The sequence below is a fragment of the Myotis brandtii genome, unplaced genomic scaffold (genome assembly GCF_000412655.1).
Source record: "Myotis brandtii unplaced genomic scaffold, ASM41265v1 scaffold727, whole genome shotgun sequence".
Taxonomy (NCBI): Eukaryota; Metazoa; Chordata; class Mammalia; order Chiroptera; family Vespertilionidae; genus Myotis; species Myotis brandtii.
Genome location: NW_005370872.1, coordinates 1,723,219 through 1,745,481, shown reverse-complemented (window position 1 = coordinate 1,745,481; position 22,263 = coordinate 1,723,219). Strand labels below are relative to the sequence as shown.

The 22,263-nt window shown below is 41.2% G+C and overlaps 1 protein-coding gene across 1 annotated transcript in view; it reads left to right on the top strand.

Annotated features, from left to right (window-relative positions):
• Positions 1-1,397: 1,397 nt before the first annotated feature.
• The window catches only part of DAW1 (dynein assembly factor with WDR repeat domains 1), a 34,812-nt gene continuing 13,946 nt past the window's right edge, over positions 1,398-22,263 (top strand). The window contains exons 1-6 of the mRNA XM_005882545.2: positions 1,398-1,479; positions 8,249-8,321; positions 12,117-12,261; positions 13,635-13,693; positions 15,952-16,074; positions 21,644-21,743. Coding sequence (XP_005882607.2) covers positions 1,398-1,479; positions 8,249-8,321; positions 12,117-12,261; positions 13,635-13,693; positions 15,952-16,074; positions 21,644-21,743 — 582 coding nt within the window. The remainder of the gene's footprint in view (positions 1,480-8,248; positions 8,322-12,116; positions 12,262-13,634; positions 13,694-15,951; positions 16,075-21,643; positions 21,744-22,263) is intronic.

Here is a 22,263-nt window from a genome sequence, read left to right as displayed (position 1 = left end):
AAGAAGGAGGAGGAGGAGGAGGAGGAGGAAAGCCGGCCAATGTGGCTCAGTGGTTGAATGCCGGCGACCCATGAACCACTAGGTCACAGTTCAATTCTTGGTCAGGGTACATGCCAGGGTTGTGGGCTTGATCTCCAGTAGGGAGCACTCAGGAGGCAGCCAATCAATGATTCTCTCTCACCATTGGTGTTTCTATATCCCTCTCCCTCTTCCTTCTGCTCCAAAATCAATGAAAATATATGAAGAAGAAGAAGAAGGAGGAGGAGGAGGAGGAGGAGGAGGGAGAAGAAGAAGAAGAGGAGAAAGGCCTTTGTTTCCCAGTATTTGGTAGGCTATTGTATAGAGTAATTCACTAGCATTTTAAAAAGTCACATTTATTTTTACAGTTGCCTGCTGCTCTTCATTGAAAATTAATACGAAATTTTCATTTACAGCATTGACAATCATTTTCTTTTAAATTACATTTTAAAATGTGGAGTAAAACAAGTCAGTAAGTCAATTTAGAGAAGTTGAAAGGACAGAAAAAACTATAGATGTGGAGATAAGGAGATAACACAGGAATTGCTTAAGTTTGGGAAATTCCGATTTTGGAACTTGGGAAGTCAAAGTCCTTAAAGGAAATTGACACTCACTCTGCCTATCCAACTCTTCCTGTCCACATCGTTCCTGATGGAACCTCCAGGTGGCAGGTAGGGGATGATGCTGGCCAAAAATAGAACAGGCCAAAAGGAAGCCTGGGAATTCTTAAACCTGGAGTTGAGAGTACAGGCTTAGGCTTTCGATACACCACCTTCCCACCCTCCACCACTCACTAGACCTAGACCTGGGGTAGGGCTTCACCTCTAAGTCTCAGCTGTCTCCTTCTTGAGTTGGGGTGGTAATAAGTGGTGCATAAGTCATACTTTCTTAAGACTATGAATACAGGCGTATAACACACTTAGCGCAGTGTACGGTACTGCATCGGCAAATGTAGGCTATTACATTGAGTCATTTTTCCTTTGTGGGGACAGGGGCAGGGCATGAGGAGGAGCCAGGAATGCAAAACGACACAGGGCTTTTTTCTCCCATCCCTGCTTTTTGGAACCCAATGGTCGCAGCCCCAGTGGTGGTCGCTTACCTGCCATTATGAGGTCACCCTTCCTAAGGCCAGGAGGGGACCTTGCCCCAGGCAAACAGGGATGCAGATTCAGGTGGCGGGAACGCGGGCGGGGGCGCTGGCCCGGCCCCGCACCCTGGAGCCCCCGTTCATCCCGGGAGCCCAGAGGTAGATGCTGGGGTCTTACAGGGCCTGGACTCAGGTAGCGCTCCGCGAACCCCCGCCCCAACCTCCCCGCCCCAGGAGCGCGCCAGGTGCCTGCGCATGCGCCCCGGCGCCCCGCTGCTGTTTGGCCGTTTCCATGGCTACGAATCCGATCCGTGAGGGGTCCGGGAGCAAGGAAATGAAACTCAAGAGCCTCCTGCTCCGTTATTACCCGCCAGGTACAGGTGGATGCCCTCCGCCTTCGCGTGGGACCTGGACTCCGGCGCCTGCCGGGCGGGTGTGCGGTGAAGAGGGTGCGGGGACCCAGAGGGCGGCGCGGGCCGGAGTGGGTGATCCCTGGGGGACAGGAAGCAGGGCGCTTCCCAACATCCTTACTCTTTCAGATACTGGACTCTGTTCCTCAAAACTTTTATAATGAGTCCCTTAGGAAGTCTTTGAACTTGTAAGTTGCTGAGTTATGCGTTCTGGTTAGTTAGGAGGGTGGCAGATGCAGGGGGCGGGGGGTGGCGATGGGTGATGTCCTGGGACACTGGTTTCTGCAAGGGCAGACACCGACACGGGCCACATTGGGTTTTATGGTCCAGGCAAGGTGTGTTGAGTATGAATATCCATTACCTTAGTGCCTGTTTTCCAGACTGCACGTGCCAATCGATGGGCATGTTTACTGAGGGCCTGCGGCCCAGGTGCTTTGCGCTCCCTGCCCTGGGGCCTTAAAGAAGGTCTCAGGCCTGGCTTCCAATGAGTTTAGGAAATGATGAAATAAGCCCAGAATGCTATAGTTCCAGTAGGAGAAACTTGCCTAGTTTTCTCTCTCTCTCTCTCTCTCTCTCTCTCTCTCTCTCTCTCAAACAGGCGAGGACATGGTCGCCTTTACAGAATATTTGAAGTCCAGTGGTCACCCAGCTTGCTAGGGACAGAACCAGGAACAGAACTCTTGACTTTTAATTCAGAACTCACTTTAAGAAAAAGATAAAGTAAAAAGTATGAAAAACTTGCCCCAAGGCTGTGTGGATGACCATATACACTTGCCCAATGTAAAGTTCAGGTCTCTGGCAAGAGTGGGCCTAGACAGCAACTTTCTCCAGTGGGAAGTCAACATTTGTAGGAAAGACATTCACTTTCTCCCTCTCAGAATTCCAATTAAAATACCATGACAAGGCTCTAGATAGGAGAGGTAATGTCTGGGAAATTTTAAATTAAGATGAATGGCTTATTCTCTTTAAGCATTCCACAACCTCACGTTGGCTGTGCTTGCACAGAGTCTGGGGCCGGTTCCCACAAATAGAATGATAAATGAATGTCTTGCTTTCATTCCTTTGCTGTGGCGTGTAGGTCAAGAATGTGAGCTCTGGGATCATAACTACTCTCACCCTATAAAAATTCAGCGACTGGGACAATTTGTTTTGATCTGTTGAGCTGTCAGATGGTGATAATGGCACCCAGGTCTGCTGACCCTTTCCAGCTACTCTTCCATTTATCTCCCTTTCTGCAGAGTAAACCTCCTTGAAAGAATGTTGTTTTCAATTTCTCTTCTCCCTTCTGTCTTGAACGTACTTCTATCCTGTGTTCATCTTCATTGCTCCACTGCAACTGCCCTTTTCAAGATCCCCAATGACCTCCAATGTGGCTGAATCCCTGGCTGCATCACAGTCCTTTCCTTTTTGGACCTGACAGTAGCATTGGACCCATTTGCTCATTCTGACCTCCTTTGGCTTCCAGGACACACTGTTTTATCTCCTGCCTCACTTACTCCTTGGTCCATCTCGTTGGCTGCTCCTCTTTTTCTCTAATCTTGATGGAGTGTCCCAGAGCTCCGTCCTCGGCTTTCTCTATCTATACTCATGTGCTAGGTGACCTCATCTCTTCTCAAGGCTTACAAACCACCTGAGTTGTCCTGAATACCTAACTGCCCACCTGGTTCTTTATTTCAGATGTCCAATGTGCATTGTACATGGGCCTCTGTGGTCTCCCTCAACTAAGTCAATAGCAGCTCCATTTCTCCACTATGGATCACGCCAAAACCTTGGATTCACCCTTTTCTCCCCTCTTGCACACTCCACATGTGGTCCAGTAGCAAACCCTGCCAGCTCACCTTCAAAATACAGTCATTAACTGTTTCACAATGGAATACATTCTGAGAAGTGTGTCCTTTGGTGATTTTGTTGTTGTGTGAACATCACAGAGTGCATCTACACAAACCTGGATGGTCTAGCCTACTACACACCTAGGCTATATGGTATAGTCTATTGCTCCTAGGCCACAGTCTTCATAGCATATTACTGTACAAAAACCACAAGTTTAAATCAAGCACAAGAGAAAATGATGCAATCAAGAAACATGGTAAACACAGATGTATGAAACTACTGCTGGCACAACACAATGTACTGTTTTACAGCAAACACGTTCTTATATAAGTAGAAAAAGTACATTCTAAAATAATGATAAAAGTGTAGTCAATACAAAAGCCAAGCCAGTATCAGAGCCATTTATTATCATTATTAAGTATTATGTACTGTACATACTTGTATGTGCTACACTTTTATACAACTAGCAGCCGGTAGGTGTGTTTGCATCATTATCACCACAAACGTGAGGAATGCATTGTGCTACAACGTTACAATGGCTATGACATTATTAGGCAATAGGAATTTTCCAGATCCATTATAATCTTACTAGAGGCCCGGTGCATGAATTTGTGCACGGGTGGGGGGTCCCTCGGCCTGGCCAGTGATCAGGGCCAATGGGGGCCATCTTTCCCAGTCCTGATTGGGGCCGATTGAGGCCAGTCAGCCACAGGGAGGGACTGCGGGAGGTTGGCCACCCAGGGTGAGAGACTGTGGGAGGTTGGCTGTGGGAGTGCACTGACTACCAGGGGGCAGCTCCTGCATTGAGCGTCTGCCCCTTGGTGGTCAATGCACATCATAGTGACCAGTTGACCAGTCATTCAGTTGGTTGCAACAGTTGCTTAGGCTTTTATATATATGGATAGATGGGTCCACCTTCATATATGTGGTCTGAAACATTATGGGGTACATGACTGGACAGAATTTAGCAACTTCCCACACCATGGGTGACATTCCCTTTATTGCTAGAGTTTCTTGCCCCACTTTAGTTTATTTTCAACACAGCAGCAGGGTGACTCTATTAGAACATGAATTTGATTATGTCACTCTTGGCCCTCCAATGGCTTTTCATTTCACTTGAAGTAAAGGACCATGATCTCTGAGGTTATAATCTCCAAGGCCTTGCAAGATCCTTCCCTGCCTTTGCATCCCTGACTTCACCTTGCTTCCTGATCCAGACACACTACTTTCCTTGGTGTTCCTTGGATGCACCGGTTGTACCCCCACTAGATCTCTGTAGTTGCTATTATTTATTTAGCATGGAATCAGTTCCCCTGGACATCTGCATAACCAGCACTCTCACCCATTTTTTTTTAAAGTCTTTCCATCAAATTCCATTTCTAGAATTTCCAACTTTTCAAGATATTCCATAGCTCATTCCCTGCTTTATCTTTTCTTAGCATTTTCTCAATTCAGCATCATTTTACTTATTTATCTTAGTCTCGCCAACTAAAACAAAAGCTTTATGAGGCAGGGACCTTGTCTATTTTGTCTATTGCCATATCTCTAGCACCTAGAATAGAGCATGGTGAATAAATAGGCACTTAGGTATTTGTTGAATAAATGAATGAGTTTAATGAGATGATGTGTGTTAAGTAGCATGCCTAGGACTCTGCCTGAACTGTGAATGGATTGTGTAGTGATCTCCCAGGTTCGCTCCAGCTCTAAAAGTCCAGGGTTCGAATAGTAATCTTAGATTCAAGTGAGGCTTTAGAGCCATGATTGCAACTATTGCCGTAATGATTCTCTTCTAATGAGGGCATAACACGTAGCATCTAGACACAATTTCTGAATTCCAATCTTTGGTGAGCCATGTATTATATGCAGACTTCCAAGCTACTGCTGAATAGCAGGTGGGTGGTGCAATAACATTATCTACATGGGAAAAATTGCTCCCCACTGAGTCATCCCCATGCCACCTTTATCCCTTTGGTCTATAGAGCAATTTTTCTTCACCTCCTATTCCTCTCATTTCAGTCCTCCCACATTCTTTTGAGTAATCTATAAATCAGGAGCATTGTCTTGTTGGCATCCATTGAATGATCCCTCTCCCTATTTAAATTCCTGATGACTAAAGACATAGAACAGCCCTAACCGGTTTGGCTCAGCGGATAGAGCGTTAGCCTGCGGACTGAAAGGTCCCAGGTTCGATTCCGGTCACGGGCATGTACCTTGGTTGCGGGCACATCCCCAGTGGGAGGTGTGCAGGAGGCAGCTGGTTGATGTTTCTAACTTTCTATCCCTCTCCCTTCCTCTCTGTAAAAAATCAATAAAATATATTTAAAAAAAAATAAAGACACAGAACAGTAACATGACTAATCAAACATGAGGCATTTCCTTTTTATCTTGGTCACACTAATTAATTCATTAATTCACTCCAAGAGTAGGTGTTGAATAAGTGCTTTTCAACTGACTCAGTTGTGACAGCTTTTGTCTTTTATTGATTAGATACAAGTCCTTAGTTTTATGGTCAGGAGAAGGAGTTATAAATATTAATTAAACTGATTAATGTTCTGACCACTTTAAAGGTTTCTGTTGACTGAAGATGACCTGGGTAAGGACCACTGACATCTTACGAAGCTTAGCCTTTTAGTACACTGAAGAATTTAGGGGGTAGTGGCTCCTTACCTGTTTTGGGAATTATATCAATTGAATAATGATTCACAACCAGAGGGAGGTCAGGAATATTTATACTGTGAGAAACAATTACGGAAGAACTACATGTATTCAGGAGCATCTTTGTCTATTTTTTAAAAAATCATATTCTTCGCAGACTCTCTCTCACTTTGGAGTTCAGTGATTATGGAAGAGGGACTATATTGCCTGATGTCTGTCACAGTGGAAAAGTCAATGGACATGTTTTATATTTTATTCTTCGTTTTTGAGATTCCTTTTTTTCTCTTTTTAGCTGTTGAGTTTCACGTCATGCTTAAAAAGTCAACTACAAACACTAAGATAAAAATATATTTTATTATTTAGACCATTTTATAATTCATTCTTAATTTTAAAAATTTCTAATTAGCCTAGAATACATTTTTGTACACTGCGTGGTAGAATTATAGTTTTATTACTTTTTCAAAATTCAGCTGATTATGAAATCATTATTTATTGAACAGACCATTCTTTTCCAATTAATTTGAAATATTACCTTCACTTTATCTTTAAAATAAAGGGACTTCTCATATAAAGGTGATTCTAAAACACAGATCTAATTTTGCATCAGAACCATAGTTTATTGTGATATAGTTTGTTATAATATGGGGTAAAATTTTCAAATCCCAAGTATAAAATCATGATAATTACTTTAACTCCATAGATTAATTTGACATCTGTTATATTGAATTATGGTCTATAACTGTGATTCGCAAATTGTAGGGGCCCTCGAACCTCTTTAAAAGGGGGCCTCCAGGCCAAATCATTTTCCATAATAACAATAAGATATCATTTGCTTCTCCCCCTGTATTGACATTTGCACTAAGGGTGCAGAAACAGTGAAAGGTGAAACAGCTGGTACCGTAGAACAAATCAAGGCAGTGGCCGCAGACTCTGACAGTGGTCCTGTGCTCCTCACGGATGCGCGCTTGCGTTAGTTCCAGAGGCAGGTCAGTTTTCTGAGGCCTTGCAATGCGATTCCGGTCTGTTTTGTGTTCCTGGTGCTGCTAGAGCTTCTTCCTGCTCCATTCCTGCTGGTGCCACCTGCAGGGGTAGAGCTAAATCCCAATATGCCTGTTCTCACTGGGTGACCTTCTGAGGATGGGGGACAAACCCCGGGCCTGGTTATGCCACTGCTCAAATACAGAGAGACATTGCTTTGGCACCTGATGGTAGAGTGACATCTGGGCCATCCTAGGACTTCATTGCTGCCCCTTTTGGAGGTGGATGAGACTGCCTACCAATGGCCTGGTTGTGAAGTGGGGTATGGAAGACCCTGGGACTTCCCTAGCATTCCTCTAGACCAGTGGTTCTCAACCTTCCTAATGCCACGACCCTTTAATACAGTTCCTCATGTTGTGGTGACCCCCAATTTCATTGTTACAAATTGAACATAATTAAAGCATAGTGATTAATCACAAAAACAATATGTAATTATATATGTGTTTTCCGATGGTCTTAGGCGACCCCTGTGAAAGGATCGTTCGACCCCCAAAGGGGTCGCGACCCACAGGTTGAGAACCGCTGCTCTAGACAGACTGGATGGCTCCCTGGGCCCAGCAGAGGAGCACGTGTTGAGAAAACCTGGGACTTTGTTGCTGTGTCTGCTGCAGGCAGACTAGACAGCTGCTGGCCCAGCTTTGCAGTGGAAACCGGATCAGCCCAGGCTTTCCCTAGTGGATGGACTCCCTCAGGGACCCCAACTGTGAAGCAGGGTTTAGGGCTCCCTATTAGTTCTTTGTATGACTTCCCTTCTTGTGGACTTTTGGCCATAGCAAGCAAGTTGCTGTAGTTTGGTATGGTTTTTGTTGATGTTTGGTTTTTGTTGTCTCTGCCTTTTGGTGGTTCCAGGCTACACGTCCTGTTGGTCCCCAGTTTGGGGATATAAGGTGATCAAAAGAAAATCTAGGGAATTTACCCTATTGTCATTCCTTGAGTCTTGAGGTCTTTGGCCAGTCCACCTTCTTCTATACAACTCTTAATTATTTTATCCTTGCCTGTTGAATAATTTCAAGGGTATTTAATTGCATTTAGAGGAAAGACCAGGGAAAAGTGAATTTACATGATCTTGTTTTAGAATTAGACATTAGTGCATATGTTTTGAAAAATTCAAGCTATTGAGAAATAAAAATGATCAAGTTGTCAAAGTAGATTAACTTTGGACATCAGTTGTCATCATAAATGTTTTAAACATGTTTGTTTACTTTTATAGGAATTATGTTGGAATATGAGAAAAGTGGAGAATTGAAGACCAAATCCATAGATTTACTTGATCTCAGTCCCAGGTAAGCTAGCTATACAATGTAACATGTATTTCATACCCAGTTTTTTTATTGGAAAACCCTGACATAGGGTGACGTATGGAGGAGCTGCATAACCTCAGACAATACATTGCTTTAAAAATGTTGTGTGGTGTGTGACTTCCTGTTTGTTTCAGTGAGTTCTACTTGAGTGTCTTGTTGAGTGAGGAGGTAGAAAATGGATCATTAGTTTGCCCTTCTCTCTTACCCCCTAAATAGACTCTTTTAAATAAAAATAAACCTTTTAGTTTAGAATAGTTTTAGAAAAGTTGTGAAGAGAAAGTTTCCACGTACCGCATACTCGATATCCCCTATTATTATCATCTTAGACTAGTATGGTACATTGCTCATAATTAATGAACCAGCATTGATACATTATTATTAACTAAAGACTGTATTTTACCCAATTTTCCTTGGTTTTTGCCTAAACCTCTTTTTCTCTTCCAAGATCCCCTCCAGGAGACCACATGGCATTTAGTCGTCATGTCTCCTTGGTCTCCTCAGGGCTGTGAGAGTGTCTCGGACTTGCCTTCTTTTTGATGACCTTAACATTACTGAGGGGTACTGGTCATGACATTTTAAGAATATTACCAAGCCTGTTATTTTCTTAGTAGATAAATGTCTTATAGGGCTGACTGCATACAATCTTCCTCAATAATTGCCATGGGGCAGAGTTGGGAGGAATTAAGTTTTGTCTCTGAAACTTTTGTGCTCAAAGGAAATCCCCCTGTGAGATCTTATTGCCAAGAATTCATTCCCGTTAGGACGGCTTATGCAAAACTGCACTTGGAGAGATAGAATCAGAATAGAGATTATACCTGTGGGAGCCCACATGCAGATAAGGGGAAGATATTCTGAATGGGAGAAAATAAAAAAGAACTAGTATAAAAATACTGCAATATGTGTTTTATCTAGTATCCCTGGGGTGGCAATGGGTAATTTCCCACTGTGACTGTCCTTTTGCTTTGTCCTGATTAGTGGGGAGGGGAACAGAGTCTGTCAGCAAAGGGACTTCTCACATAGGAGAGGAGCTGCTCTCTAGTTTTAGAATAAACCCAAACAGCTCCTGGCTGGTGAGAGCTGCCGCCAGGTCTGGAGTCTGTCTCAGCGTGGGAACAGGTGTGGCTCGGATGATAACAGTTACAGTGAAGTCCAAGTCGATTCCGGTGCCTGGCACAGAAAACTCAGAAGGCATTTATTTTTTAAATAAAAAAGTTAATGGTGGCAAAGTTTTGCACCTTCTACATGTAAAGCTCTAGGTTAGAGTCTATGAGAGGCTATAAAGATGCGACTCATAATGCCTACCTCAGTGGGCTTATTGTCTAGTTTGAGGAACAGCTTATATGAAACAGATGAACATCATGTGAGTGATGCAGATAAACTTGTAGGTGAGAGAATAACTTCCAGGTAGAGATTCAGGACAGTGCAGACTTATGTATAAAAAATGTAGATCTTTAGGATGCTGTAGTCATCCGATGGAGTTAATAAATGTCTCAAAGTTTGTTTTAAAAAAGTATGGGTCTTATTTCTAGTTCTGCCCTAGAATCTGGAAGTATTCTGCACATAAAAACACTTGCATTATATATGACATAGTGCAGTTACTATATTAGAAGATAACAACTAGAATAGGACCGCAGTTGGGATAGATTGGTTAACCACTTGGTTTCTTTAGATCTCACTGGAAAATTTGTATTGATTCACCACATTTGTTGGAAACTCCCAAAAGGCATTATGATGTTTTTAATGCTTATGAAAGTATAATTTTTTGATGACAAACTGTCTCAGAATTTATCAAAGGCATCATTATAAACCGTCTCTGGTTTATTTCCATTCCAAATACTCACTCTAATTCTGATAGGCTGTATTTCTTGAGAGCTGGGACCATGTCTTTTACTCTTGCAGCACGTAACCAACGGTAGGTACTCAGTAAAAGTTAATGGGACCAGTAGTCTCGTAGCTCAGTGCCTTGCACAGAACTGGAGCTCAGGAATTGTGTATTTAGGATGCTCATCAGAGTTCAAGTTTCTGGGAAGGGTATGCTGAGACAGAGGTAGGTGGGTAAAAGGTTACTGGGCAGTGACACCTGTGACAGACCAGAGGGTGAAGGGGGTCGGGCAGGAGGAGGCACACGTCATGGTGATGTAGATTTGACAATGGCCTCTGACAGCCCAAAGGGGAGCTCCGGAGTGGAGCTTGCTGGTTAGGGGGGTTCCTCATGCTCCAAAACGTCCAGGCTCTTGCACTGCCCCTTTGCTCAGCCCTGCACTGAGGGCCACCATGAAGACCAGGCCCTGAGCTCAAATGCTGAGACGGATCCTGGAGCAGCTCAGCTGGAGGCTGTCCATTAACTCATCACCCCTCGCAGCTGGGCCACAGGGCCTTAAGGATGCGTGCTGGGCAGTGTGCATCTTTGACTCATGTTTTGCAAAATTACCCCATTTGGATGTTTTGCAGTTCATGATCATTAATATTTGCATTGATTTAATATTATTCTGGACTAGCAAAATTGACCAAAATTGGTATAGATTACTTGAATACTGAGGAAAACCATGAATCTGCCCTTTTCAGACCAGTTCTCTTTCAGGGAAATCATGTTGTAGCCAGTAAAAAATAATAATAAAAATCACGATTATGCTTTGAATGTTTGTTTTTGGTCAGGTACTTTCTCTTTCCCTGAAAATATTTAGAGCCGACACTTTGGGTGGGTGGGTTGGAAGAGATCAACCAAAGCACTGTATGCATATATGCATAAGCCATGGACACAGACAATAGGGTGATGAAGGTCTGGGACAGGGGGTGGGGGCAAGCTAGAAGGGGTCAATGAGGGAAAAAAGGGGGACATATAAATATATATATTTTTAAAGAAACTTTCTGGACCTCATTTTTTTCATTTTTCTTTTAGTGCAAATATCCTATCTAATAAAGAGGGAATATGCTAATTGACTCTCACATCATTGCAAAGATGGTGGCACCCACAGCCAATAAGGAGGGAGTATGCTAATTGACTGCCCCGCCCTCAAAGATGGTGGTGCCCACAGCCACAAGATGGCAGCACCCAGTTCCCTCAACCCCGCTGGGGTGGCAGGCATGTGGCAAGGAGTCCCCCAGTCCCCTCAGCCCCCCAGCTGCCCAGGGCTGGCCCGAGGCACAGGCAAGCCTCAGATAGCGGCTTCCCAGCCACCCAGTGCCGCCTGAGGCTCAGGTAACCAGGGCCGGCCGAGGCTTGTGCTGTCGGCAGTGGCAGCAGCAGAGGTGTGATGCGGGCGTCGCCTTCCCCTGATCATCGGGTCACCTCCCACCCCTGAGGGCTCCTGGACTGTGAGAGGGGGCAAGCCGGGCTGAGGCACCCTCCCCTTCAGAGAACATATGTAAAGTGGAAAGAATAGTAGTACCAGGAACATTCAATATGACTTCATTTCAAAGAGAAAGAAGGAAAAAACATATAGAAGAAGCTCATGCTCAGACCCAGGATGTCCTTGGCCTTCTTTAGGTGAGCAAGTCAGGATCTTTGCACCCGCTCCTCCCAGGGGAGAAGTCTCAGGAAGTGAAAACAGGTTCTGGAGAACCCCAGCTGCTGCCATCCCTGCCACAATGCTCTTTATTGATTTGCATGATTTCTTCCCCCCACAATCCCCCCCCCCCAGAGATCTCTTGATAAAGATGATGGTGTTCTTGACATTTTATAAATACTCTGCTTTGTAAAACAACGTAACTCTTCAGGTAATGAATGCATGTGCGACTGTAGCATAGGAGAAGTAACTTTCTTTTTGTGAATCTTAGTACTGATGTCAGTGCCCTAGTAGAAGAGATACAGAAAGCAGAACCTCTAATCACAGCTTCACGATCACATCAGGTGAAACTTTTAATTCAGAGACTACAGGATAAACTCAGAGAGCACAGCGACCACCAATTCGAACTTTTCAAGGTAACGTGTGTTTTCAAAATACAAGGTGTAACTTCAGTAAATTCATTGATATCCTACTAATTTGAGATGAAATGCAAATCGTGTTTTTTCTTCCCCTCAGTGCCTCACATTTATTTGCTAAGGCTAAGTCTCAATGACTGTTGAATGAATGAAATTCAAACTTTTATTTTTTGAAGTTTAATAAAGATTTGTAGTTCTTTATTAAACTACATAAAGATAGCTGTTCTTTATAATGATTAATTTAAAGGATAACCATTAAGGAAGTTTTAAGTTATTAAATAATTGAAGTGTGTTTTTTTCCAGTTAGAGTAATATTAAGAAATTGTGTTTCATGGTATATCAATATTTCAGTAAATTATTTATTGATATGATTAATATAACAATTTTAATGCAATGCAGATATGCTTATTTTCCATACTTTTTGATTATTAAATTAAAAATATAACAAATTTAGTCATTTATTACTTCAGGAATAGCTTTTTTATTAACAACATTTTATAGCTTCTTCTAGAATTGCTTCATATTAAAATGATTTAATTTTGAATGATTTAAGTATAATTATAATAAAATATAATTATTATTTATATAGTCAGCATATTCTGAGGCAAAATATTAAAGCAATCTTTTGTACTCATCCTTTCAATTTACTAAAAGAGGATGGTTATTCTTGTAGTATTTCTTTGTCCAGCAGGTGGCACTATTAGACTTCAAATAGGAGCTCTATAACTAGCATGACCTTGTAATTTATCCTTCAAAGGGAACAATTTTGATAGTGAAAGAAAACACTATTAATAGTAGTTACACTCTGGTAATAGACATAACTTAGACTGTCCCAGCCTAATCTATCACTCTGTCTGTAAACAGAATATCCAATTTGCCTATATTTATCCAATAAATATTACGCATTCACTGTGTGCCAAATAATGTAGGGATTGGAAGATAAATACAATAAGATATACCTTACTCTAAAAAAGTTTTATGATTAAAAAAGTAATAATACATTGTAAACATTTAGTGTATTTCCTCTGTACACTGTTCATACATATCTACAAAACCATGAGTACTATGTTAAAGAAAATGTTATAAATTAGTGCTATTTGATATCTTATTTAATAGCAATAATTTATATTAAAGGAAAATTGGTGGAAAACACAGATTTTGGTTTTGTAATTATTCATAACTACCAAATGTATTATTGATAATAATAATAGATGGTACAATATATTTTTTCTCATTTGTTCAGATATCGAATATTGTCCTTTTATTACATATAATTAAGATAAGCTGCATATTTTTATTGGTTTGAAATTTAAAATTAATGAATTAAACTTAATTTTGTTTGAGTTTAAAAATGGTATTTTCTTTCATTGAAGGTTCTCAGAGCACATATACTACCATTGACTAACGTTGCACTGAATAAATCGGGCTCTTGGTAAGGTTCTCTATTTATTTAAAAAATAATAATTTTATTAGACTTCATTTTTTAGAGTAGTTTCAGGTTCACAGCAAAACTGAGCAGAAGGTAAAAGGATTTCTCATATATCTCATGTTCACCTCTCCCCCTCTCCCCTCTCAGGCTCCCCCACTGTCAACAACCCTAGAGGAGAACATTTGTTACAATCGATGAACCTACAGGGACACATCATTATCACTCAAAGTTCACAGTTTTCATTAGGGTTCACTCTTGACTTCGTACATTCTATGGGTTGACAAATGTATAATGACATATACCCACCACTATGGTACCACACAGAGCACTTTCACTGACCTAAAACTCCTCTTATTTTTATTTTGTCTATATCTATATATTTCTATTTTTTATAATTTATAACATTTGAGGGGTAAACTTTTTAAAGTAAAAATTGTATATATTTAAGGTGTATAATATGATGATTTGATATACACAGTGAAATAATTGCTAGTCAAACTAATTAAGATATCATCTCACCAGTTACCTTCTTTGTGTGTGAAGAAAGCACCTGAAATTTATTCTTTTACATGTTTCCCACAATCAATACGGTATTATTAACTGTAGTCACATGCCTGTAGATTAGATATCTAGACTTATTCATCCTACATAATTGCAACTTTGTAATCTAGGACCAACACCTTCTCATTTCTCCCACTCTCCAGCCTCTGGTAATTCCTGTTCTACTCTGCTTCTATGAGTTTAACTTCTTTTTAAGATTCCACATAGAATGAGATCATACAGAATTTGTCCTTCCCTACCTGGCTTATTTCACTTAGCGTGATGTCATCCATGTTCACTTTTGTTGTCACAATTGGAAGATTTCTGCTCTCTCATGGTTGAATTATATTTCATTGTATACATCACATTTTCTTTATCCATTCATCCCTTGACCAACTCTTACATTGTTCCCATTTCTGAGCTATGGTGAATAAGCTGCAATGGACATGGGAGTCCAAATATCTATCTCTATGACATCCTTCCTGCAGTTCCTTTGGATACATACACCCACTCCCAGGTGGGACTGCTGGATCACATTGCAGTTCTAATTTTAATCTTGGGGGGAAACCACCATCCTGTCTTCCATAATGACCGCACCGAAACATTCTTGGAGAAGCTAGGAAGGGAATGCCTAGAGGAGAATCAAAGACACACTGCCTTGTCTACCTTCCTATTTGGTTGAGTTTAGATATTAGAATCTGTCTTTACCTTGTATAATTACCACTTGACATTTCTACTCACCTTTCAATATTGTGCATTACTTTCTGTGTTAGAGAAATAGTGTCCCTAATAGAATATGTAAGATATTTACTTTAATATTTACTTTAAAATATTAGAGGTCAATATATTGCCTATTCATGTAGTAGAATAGTCATGTTAAAAAGTGTTAAATATGAAGCAAATATTTATTGAACCCTTATTCATGTGCCAGTCATGTTCTGGGTCCTGGGGATGATGGTGGTGAACCAGATGGGTACAAGGACTAGCATGTATAAAATAAACAATGCAGTTCTTCAGAGAATGTGGCTGGTGAGGGTGATTAAAGTCCCAGAGAGAGCCAGGGCTGCTGGCCTCGTGGACACGAGCAGAAGTTGAATTTTCCTCCGGGTTGCTAGAACGCCATTAGAAGAAGGTTAGCAAAATAACTCCAATTCTGGCAAGGAAAACTAATTTGTAAGGACCATTTGTGAGGCAAAACCCATTCGAATATGGTTTTATTTGTTTAGGTAAGAGATGGAGACAATGGAGCTGGTGAGAATAGCCCTAGCAGGGATGTATTTGAGGCCCGGGATAAAAGGATTTACTAATAGATTGTGGGATGTGAGAGAAACTGAGGAATCAAAGATGATAATAAGATTTTAGGGGCTGACCAACTGGAAGAACGATGCTATTTATTAAGATATATTAGAATTTCCCAAAATGTTAGTGATTGTCATTATTTAATATACTTATTTTTATTGTAAGGTTAGTTATTGGCAAGGATTACTCTTTATTTTATTTAGTGACTTCTTTTTGGTTTGGGGATAAAATTGGAAAGTTTCTAAGGCAAAGAACTTATTAAGACAAAGGACTTATTGCTCCCATTTTAACTGTTTGTTCTGCATACACGATTTTCATGGAAAAAGTATGAGAAATGGGGCTATAATCTTGCAGGTAAGAAATAAGGTCTTATTAACACACAGCTTTTCTCCCCTTGTGATTAATTGATATTCCTGTCTTAGCTTCATCACAGGAAGCTATGACCGAACCTGCAAAGTCTGGGACACCGCATCTGGAGGGGAACTTTTCACCCTGGATGGCCACAGGAACGTGGTGTACGCCATCGCATTCAACAACCCTTATGGGTAAAACACATTCGCTCACTCACTTCTTCCCTGTTAACCCACTGATTCACTTACTCAGCCCCTCCTTCATCTATCTGAGGGAGGGAAGGAGGAAGGCAGAGAATGAAAATTTATTGAGTGCCTGATACATGCTTTTAAATACCAGTTCCAGTGTTTAAAGGAGTTTGGGGATTGGTATTACTGTCCTCAATAAAAAATATGAAGTTCAAGTCCCCTTCCCAGGATCACACAGTAGTAAAGAGGAGAGCAAGAGTTCGAGCTCAAGGAGGGCTGGCTTACCCTTGCAGCTCTCTGACAGGCAGCTCCACTGGTGTTTGTAGCACCGGCTGATGCTTCTGGCGAATGTGCCATATATGTTGATAAACTTGTTTACTTTGTTTAGAAGTTCATTTGCAGGGAGAAAAAAATTGTGTATAGTAACATGCTAAGTAACAGTACCAAATGCAATAGAAGAATTTAAAAACCAATCAGTAGTTCATGGAGTCAGTAGACTACCAACATTCTCTATCTATCTTTCTGCACAACATACGCTGATAGCCATGACTCCCTGCATGCTTGCAGCAGCTGGGCTAACCACTGGCATGCTTAACTTTTCTGCCCACTGGTTAGATCCTAAGCTTACCAAGAGTTGGTCATATTTGTCCCTCAGTGGCCTGTCTCTGTAGTTAACAAATATGACCAACTCTTGGTAATCTGCTTATGTTGGTTGTGCTTTCAGTTGTAATTATGTTATGTAATTAAAATTTGCATATAACTAATGGAATGTGAATGTGAAAATGAAGCTGTTGTTTTTCCATGAAAGCATAGAAAAGGTAAATATTTGAAAAAACTTACTAAATGAAGTTGTAGATGAGATCAATGTAAAAATTGGAAAACACATTGTAAAAAAATGAACAAATTCTGTAGTCGGATTGTTCGGCAAGTATTTTTAAGTTTAAGTTCTCATTCCATTTAAAAAGAAAAGGGAAATTGCAGAGGTTGGATATGGTTTATCCAAGGCAGATAATGAGCTGCAGAATTAGCTCACCCATAAGTAAAGAAAAGGCCTTGGCCTCTTGTCAAAGATTGGCAAATGAATGTAAACTTGTATATATTTGAGTAAAAATTTAAACGTGTATCTTATTTTCACCATTGGCTGCTTTAACTGACTTTTTTAAATCAATCAAGCTATGGTTCTTTATTATAGTATTAGAGGCCTGATGCAGGAAAAGATTCGTGCAATAGGCCTTCCCTTCCCCTGGCTGCCGGCACAGGTTTTCCTCCGGCACCCAGGACCCAGGCCTTCGCTGCTCCGGCTGGAGCCGCCTTCAGTCTTAGCTCCGCTGCTTCATGCCTACGTATGCAAATTAACCGCCATCTTTGTTGGCAGTTAATTTGCATATGTTGCTGATTAGCCAATGGGAGGCGTAGCGAAGGTATGGTCAATTACCATGTTTGTCTATTATTAGATAGGATTATGATGACTAGAACAAAGCAGCCAATTCTTAAAAGCTGAGGGAAGATCACTGTGGTTCCTCCCAGGTAGAGTCTTTGAGGATGATATGAGGTTGACACAGATGCACGAAAGATGGAAACTAGAGGGAGTGATGAGGACACCCTGGCAAAGGGACTTTGGCCGCTCAGTATTTTAGGCAGGACTTTGTCAGGCACCCTCAGTGGCCTGTCTCTCTAGTTAACATTTTATGTTGAGAAGCAAGTGGGTGAGGTCAGAGCTTGCTGTGCAGCTTGACCCTATTCTGGAGGACCGAGCTGCTATGAAAGGTTTGTGAGCAAAGGAAGGGCACAATGAAAGAGCTACTTCAGAAGGATTGCTCTGGCAGAGAGAAAGGAGCAGAGGGTTTGGGGTGGGGATAACTGGGGAAGAAACCAGGAGGCAAGGAGATTAGTTAGGAAGCAGGTAAAAGAACACATTTATGAGATGATGGAAACTTAGTCTAGGATCATGGCAGAGGCAATAACAGGTATTTTACAAAAATTTGCTGCACTAGAGTAATACTTTTACACCATGAATATTAAAAACTTGATATCTACTTGGCTAATGCCATAATCCAATTTCTAGACATGGTAATTGTGGTGGCAAAATTAAACTTCATTGGTACGTTAATATGATTACATATTCCAACTAAACTACAGAAAATTTAACTTTGATGTATGTATTTTTAAATGGTAGAGAATGATAATTTTTCTAATACCTTATTACACCAGCTTGTGGGAGGGAAGGGTTTTTATGAAATTATAAATGATACTGTTCTACTTCTAGTATGATTTCTACTTTTAATTGCAATGGTATTTAAAGGCTTTTGAAAGTATATTTTCTGTAATACCATATCCTTTAATAGTATATTTAACAGAAGTGATATTTTGGGATGTCTATCTGGTAACAAAGTATTTGAGGATGAAGAAGTGAGAAACACTCCTCATTTTTGGCCCTTCTATTGGATTCTACCAAGAGTCCCTGGTAAGCCCTAACCGGTTTGGCTCAGTGGATAGAGCATCGGCCTGCAGACTGAAAGGTCCCAGGTTCGATTCTGGTCAAAAGCATGTACCTTGGTTGCGGGCACATCCCCAGTGGGAGGTGTGCGGGAGGCAGCTGATCGATGTTTCTCTCTCATCGATGTTTCTAACTCTCTATCCCTCTCCCTTCCTCTCTGTAAAGAATCAATAAAATATATTAAAAAAAAAAAGAGTCCCTGGTGAAAACCCATTTTTCCAACTCCTAGTTATCCTAGTCTGGTCAGGATAACTGTATGGGCTGGAGCAGAGCTTTTCACTACACTTTGGTGCATTGGGGTTTCAGCAAAATGAGCTCAAGACAGTTGCCAAAGAATAAAAGGGAGTGTGTGTGTGTGTGTGTGTGTGTGTGTGAGAGAGAGAGAGAGAGAGAGAGAGAGAGAGAGAGAGAGGTGAACTAGCTTAGTGTTCATCTGTTTTATATATTAGGTCAGCAGTAAGCTTTGATTCAATAAAATAATTCTAAAAATCATTGACATTAGTAATATCTTTTATAACATGGTATCATATGTATGTAGAGAATAGTATATGATAGAACAGAAGTTGATCAAACTCGAGATTATGTTTGAAGTGCAGGGAGCACGGAAAATGGATGAGGGGGGGTACTAATAAAGAACTCACAGGGTGTTCAAGGTATCTTGAGCAGAATTTGAAAGACAACTGCTGTTGGAAAAGATCTGAGAGTGGATGTCACAGGAGAGAGTCAGTGCAGAGACTGGGGTGCAGAAACAGTCTGTGTGTTAGGACTTTTGTGGGGGAGGTGGTGTGTGTTCCCCAGGATAAGCCGTCCCTGCAGCATCATAGAGAGGGCCTTGCTTTCCGTTAGCATCAGAGACCACAGAGATACTGTGTAGGTGGCCTGAGAACAAAGCAGAGAAGCAAGGCACTGTGTTAGAATGAGCAAGTAGAAATTCTGCAACTGTGTTGAGCACTTAGATTTGCTTGGGATATGTATTTTGGATTTTAAGAGCCCTCACACTTTTTAACAATGAGCTTACATTATAAATGACAACCCAATTGGGTGAATATTTTGATGATTTCCTATACAGGACAGATGGGGTGAGGGGTAAAAGCGAAGGTTTTAGTTCCACAATCAAGAGTAAAAAATAGGCTAATCTATTCTGACCTGTTGAGTGTTGACAGTAGCCCTGCTCACAGTAAAGATGGGGATCCTCTTGTTTGAAAGGGACTGAACTCTTGATAACATCCTTCTCCAAACCTTCTTTCTTCTTCAAAGTCCTTACAACTGGAATAATACAGGTTTTATTTTCCCTAAAAGATGCCCATTGTCTAACTTCTTAAAACCTTATCTAGACATATGGTTAATTGGATTTATATTTTATCATTTCTCTTTTAAATTCAATGCTATCCTTTTAAGGAGACCTACCAACAGAATTTTTTTTATGTTTATACAGCTTATTATACACTAGAGGCCCGGTGCACAAATTTGTGCACAGGTGGGGTCCCTCAGCCTGGCCAATAATCGGGGCCAATCAGGGTCGTCTAGCCCAGTCCCGATCAGGGCTGATGGGGGCCTGCCGGCCGTCGAGGGACTGCAGGAGGTTGGCCGGCTGGGGAGGGACTGTGGGAGGGCTTTAGGGCGTGTCTGGCTCTCTCGCCCAGTCCCGATTGGCTGGACCCCAGCAGCAAGCTAACCTACTGATTGGAGAATCTGCCCCCTGGTGGTCAGTGTACATCATAGCGACTGGTTGAGCGGTCAACTGAGTGGTCGACTGATCAGTCGGACACTTAGCATATTATGCTTTTATTATACAGGAGTATTAATTTTCATTTGTTAGTAATTTTCTAAACTAAGTCTTTTATCATATTCATTGAGTAACTGGAATCTACTAGTACGTTTGGCTGCATGCCACCATGAAAGCCAAATTTGTGAGACAGGGGCAGGTGAAAAAGGAAAGAGATTTATTCAAGTGCTGTTCACCTGAGAAAATGGGGGCCTCTTGTCCAAAGCACATATCCACATCTCAGTGCAGGCAGATGTTTTTATAAGGAGGGAGAGGGAAAGCAGAACAAAGAGATCAAGGTTGGGGGGGCGGTTGAAAAGTTCTCTATGTGCAGGCCAACTGAGTCAATTCTAATAAGGACCTCGAAAATGGTCAAGTGAAGCTCTGGTGTGCATCACGTGGTCTTTGTCATCCTGGTTCTGCACCATCCTGGTCTTACAGTTGAAGGTCAGCAATTATCCTGGAACTTGGATGAATGAAAGTCAGAGTCTGCATCTTCTGAAGTTAGTTCCTAGGATTCTTTTATAAACAATAGTGTCCTGGTGCATGAATTTGTGCACCAGTGGGGTCCCTCGGCCTGGCCTGCAGGGTCGGGCTGAAAGTGGCTCTCTGATATCCCCTGAGGGGTCCAGGACTGCAAGAGGGCACAGGCAAGGCCGAGGGACCCCACCAGTGCACAATCAGGGAGGGGGAAGGACACGAGAGGCTGGCCAGCCAGGGAGGGACCACAGGAGGGCTCCAGGGTGTGTCTGGCCCATCATGCTCAGTCCGATTGGCCAGACCCCAGCAGCAAGCTAACTTACCAGTCAGAGCATCTATCCCCTGGTGGTCAGTGCACATCATAGTGAGTGGTTGAACAGCCTTAGCATATCATTAGCATATTACCCTTTGGTTGAACGGCCGACCGGTCGACCGGACACTTAGCATATTAAGCTTTTATTATATAGGATGCTGTTTATCTACAAGCTACATAGTAGTCAGACCCAGCATTTATAGAAACAATGTCAAAAGAATGGTGGGGTGAGTTACAATTCCCCACTATTACAATTGCACTAATTTGAAAAGTATTTTTAATCCTAAACATATATCTTTAATGTAAAATATTTAAAATGAAACAAACTGATGCCATTAAAAATTAGACCTTTATTCTGTTACCAATGAAGCAGATATAGGATTGCTTCTTGTTTTAAAATTGAAGTAAATTTCTGAGCAGGTAGAGAGTTGTGTATTTATATCTTAATTCAGTGTGTCACATACTGTGGTTGAATTAAATTTCAAAATCGGCATATTTATTTATTTATTTTTTATCCTAGTGACAAAATTGCCACTGGGTCCTTTGATAAGACTTGTAAACTGTGGAGTGTAGAAACGGGAAAATGTTACCATACCTTTAGGGGTCATACTGCAGAAATAGTGAGTACATTTATTTTATTATTTTTCATGTTGTTGTTCTTTGTTTTGTTTTATGTTTCCTTTCTTTTCTTTTGATAGATTTCATTTTTTTAGAGCAGTTTAGATTCATAGCAAAATTGAGAGGAAGGTAGAGAGATTTCACATATACTCCCAGTCCTCTTCCCTTCCCCCACCCCCATGCAAATAGCTTGTCCCATTATTAATATCTTGCACAAGAGTGGTACATTGTTTACAAATAATGAACCTGCACTGACACACATTACTATTTCTTTTTAATATTCCATTATAAAAGTGGTGGTTCTATCTTTATAATTAATTAAAAAATTCTAACCAGTATTTTTATTCTCTATAAATTTTGTGTAGTGGCATTGATATAATTTACAAACTACTCTAATTTTAATATCTTGTAGATTCTTGAATTGACTAAGTAGACACATAATATAAGAAGTACATGAGTACAGTAGTCAAACTGATTTTCTCTTTTTCATTTCCTCCCTCCCTCCCTCCCTTCCTTCCTTCC